Here is a 3,553-nt window from a genome sequence, read left to right as displayed (position 1 = left end):
TGATGGGCTCAAGTATAGCAGGGATTGTGCGGCTGGCGCGGGATTGGGCAGTGTTTCGTTCTGCTGTGCATGGGATCGCTATGAGTCGGAAACGATGGCACTTAACAACAACAACAACAGGCCTACTTTCAGTTCATGGAGATGCCTTTGTTAAGTGATGTGTTTATTATGGAAGAAGGGTAATATATAAAACATTGACAGCATTAGATGTAGGGTAATGTTGTTCGATAAATTTCTCTTGAAATAATAGAGCTACTTAGGAAAGCTTATTTCAGAACTCTTGGCAAGTACCATTTGTATTCAATCTACTGATTAAAAATTATTTTTTTAATGAAGAGCCAAGTTTTATGATAGCAATGCCACTGGTCAGTTTTTTAATTATGTATAGTCTTGATTCACTGGATACAATGGTTTAATCAGTCTTCTGTTTGCACTGATTTTTTTAATTTTTAAGTATTTCAGGCATTCCAAAAATATAGAAAATAATATAATAAGTGCTTACAAACAAGAAAAATATTATAAATAAAATTGAAGTCCTTCATGCAATTTTCCCCAATCATATGACCCTTCTTTTCTCCAAGAATAACCATTATTCTGAATTTGGTGTTTACTTAGTGTTTTTTTATATACACCAGTCCACATACATACATTCTCTTCTTCACATGTACAATGTGTAGCATTGTTTTTCACATCTTAAAATTATATTTATGTATTCTGTAATTTGTATTTTGCTTAAATTGTTTCTGACATTTTTTCATATGATGGATATAGCTGTAGTTTGCTTTTTTAACTGTTGCATAATATTCCGTTGTATGAATATTCCACATTTTCTCCAGCCTCTAGGTTAGATTAGTTTCTAGGTTGTTTGGCGCCATTCTTGTAAGTGTAAATGTTTCCTTACAAACTTGTGTAGGAGTTTATCTGGAATATATACCTAGGAGTAGAATTGGTGGGTCTTCTATAATTTGTATCTTCAGTATTACGGTTGTTGTGTTATTTGCCGTCTAGTCGGACCCGACTCATAGTGACTCATCCTTGGGTTTCCGAGGCAGTATCACTACAGAAGTAGATTGCCCCATCTTCCTTCCGAGGAGTGGCTGGTGGGTTTGAACTGCCAGCCTTCTGGTTAGCAGTCAAGTGCCTTAGGCACTACGCTACCAGAGCTCCCTTAGTATTACTAGATATTGCCAAATTTTTTGTGCAAAGTGATTGTATCAGTTTTTACTACAACATCAGTGTTGGAGAGCAGCACCTATTTATTCATTTTTTGTACCCACTTGGCATTATCAGACTTTTTTTTATTTTGACAAGTCTGAAAAGGGATCTTATTGTGGGTTAATGTTCTTTTCCCAGAATGTTTGATGTTTAATTCTATTCATCTGTGATATACCCATTCGTATATTTGTCTGTTTATGTGTTGGTCTAATTAAATTCTTAAATTTTGATGATAATCCTTTGTAGATAAGTTACATTGATTTTTGTTTCCATAGGAAAGTCCAACCTTCTGAACTTGTAGGAAGTGTATGGACCAAAGAAGATAAAGAAATAAATTCTCCAAATTTATTAAAAATGATTCGCCATACCACAAATCTCACTCTTTGGTTTGAAAAGTAAGTTTTTACTTACTTTATTTTATTATTTGTTAATAATCATAATACTAAGTCATACTTAAACTAAAATCCTGGCTATAAATAGAATTCTTGTTTTCTAAGTTAGGTGAAGAAATTGTTTTCTAACCCATGAAATCTTATTTTTGTGTGTGTTAGGTGCATTGTGGAAGCAGAAAATTTTGAAGAACGGGTGGCAGTACTAAGTAGAATTATAGAAATTCTGCAAGTTTTTCAAGATTTGAATAATTTCAATGGAGTATTGGAGATAGTCAGTGCAGTAAATTCAGTGTCAGTATACAGACTAGACCATACATTTGAGGTAAGTATTAGACTATAAATATTTCATCCTTTGGAGGGAGATAAAATTATTGCAAAAGAGATAGGTGCTTTTACCACCTATTGTTTTGAAGAAATAAGCTGTAAACCTGTTTTATTATTTTAAATACTACAGCATAAGGATATTAGAAAATATATGAATATGTACTAGTAAGTTTGGATTCATCAAAAAGTATGACTTATGACCATGTTTAACATACTCATCTAATGTAATGAAGTTCTAAATTTTTTTTCAATGCCACATTGATTGATAGTCTCCAATAAAGAGCAAAGGACAAACAGATATACATACAAATAATTTCTTAATCACCTTTAATATATGGTCAAAAAGATTAATAGGAGAAAATCCTTTCTAAAAACTAAATGTACTTGTTTTAATTTACAGTTATAAAATAGTACATGTTACTGTTTATTATAGAAAATTTTGGAAATACAGAAGTGTATGATAATATGTATTTTTTTAATTGAAATCATATTTGCACATAGATTTTATCACCTGGAGACTACCTGAATGTCCATCAGTACAATGATTCAATACGTTATCATATACCTATAGTGGGAAATACTGTTTAACCATTAGGAAAAAAGTGAATTGAATCTATTTGTATTGTCTTGGAAGATTTCCTTGTGATATTTTAGGGGGATAATATCACAAAAGAAGAAAATTTCAGGGTAATGAGTATAATATGATTCTGCTTTAATATAACAAAATAATAGCATGCCCTAAGATTGTAAGTAGAACATTGAGAAGAATTTGGAAGACTTAATTGATTCTTTTTGTGGGTTGTGATTAGAGGAATTAAAAAACTCAGCGCTCGAGTTTAATCCGACTCATAGCAACCCCTCATTGGGTTTCCGAGGCAGTAATCTCTACGGAAGTAGATTGCCCAATCTTCCTTCTGAGGAGTGGCTGGTGGGTTTGAACTTTGAGACCTCTGGGTATCAGTCAAATGCCTTATGCACTATACCACCAGTGCTCCTGATTGAGGAAAAACTGCTTTTATGTATTCTACTTAATAGATTAATAATTTTGATCCTTCTGATTTTTGAAAACCACTGAGCAGTATATTCATTTTGAGAGATTTAAGCTTTAGGGTTTATTTTTTTAACTTTTTGTTAAACATTGAGTATAGAACAATATTTATAAAATATAAGAATAAAAAAAATCAAAGAACACCTGCATACCTGACATCCAGTTTAAGTAGCTATTCCCAATTCTATCTCTTTTCTTGCTGCTTGACAGCCAACCACCATTCTGAGTATTGTGCTTCTTATTTGCTTGCTTTTTTGTACGGTTTTGCTGTTTGTATCTGTAGCTAATATTTTATTTTGCATGTTTCTTAACTTTATATGAATATAACTCTTCATTGGTTTTTTTCACTTAACATATTCCTGAGATTCATCCATGTTTATTGTAGCAGAAGTCACTTTTTCTCTGAAAAATAACTGTATAATATGATAGGAATAAATTTGCAAAAAGTTATTTATTTTTTAGTTAATGGTTGTTGTTGTTATGTGCCTTTGAGTCAGCCCCAACTCATAGCGACCCCTCCTTGGGTTTCCAAGGCAGTATCACTACAGAAGTAGGATTGCCCAACCTTCCTTCC

General features: G+C 32.4%; 1 protein-coding gene across 1 annotated transcript in view; it reads left to right on the top strand.

The window, feature by feature from the left end:
- SOS2 (SOS Ras/Rho guanine nucleotide exchange factor 2) overlaps positions 1-3,553 on the top strand; it is a 158,288-nt gene that overhangs the window by 128,256 nt on the left and 26,479 nt on the right. The window contains exons 15-16 of the mRNA XM_007943684.2: positions 1,491-1,610; positions 1,767-1,929. Coding sequence (XP_007941875.1) covers positions 1,491-1,610; positions 1,767-1,929 — 283 coding nt within the window. The remainder of the gene's footprint in view (positions 1-1,490; positions 1,611-1,766; positions 1,930-3,553) is intronic.

Source organism: Orycteropus afer, unplaced genomic scaffold, assembly GCF_000298275.1.
Source record: "Orycteropus afer afer isolate SDZICR_OR568_19922 unplaced genomic scaffold, OryAfe1.0 scaffold00111, whole genome shotgun sequence".
Lineage (NCBI taxonomy): Eukaryota > Metazoa > Chordata > Mammalia > Tubulidentata > Orycteropodidae > Orycteropus > Orycteropus afer.
This window is presented reverse-complemented; position numbering and strand designations above follow the sequence as displayed.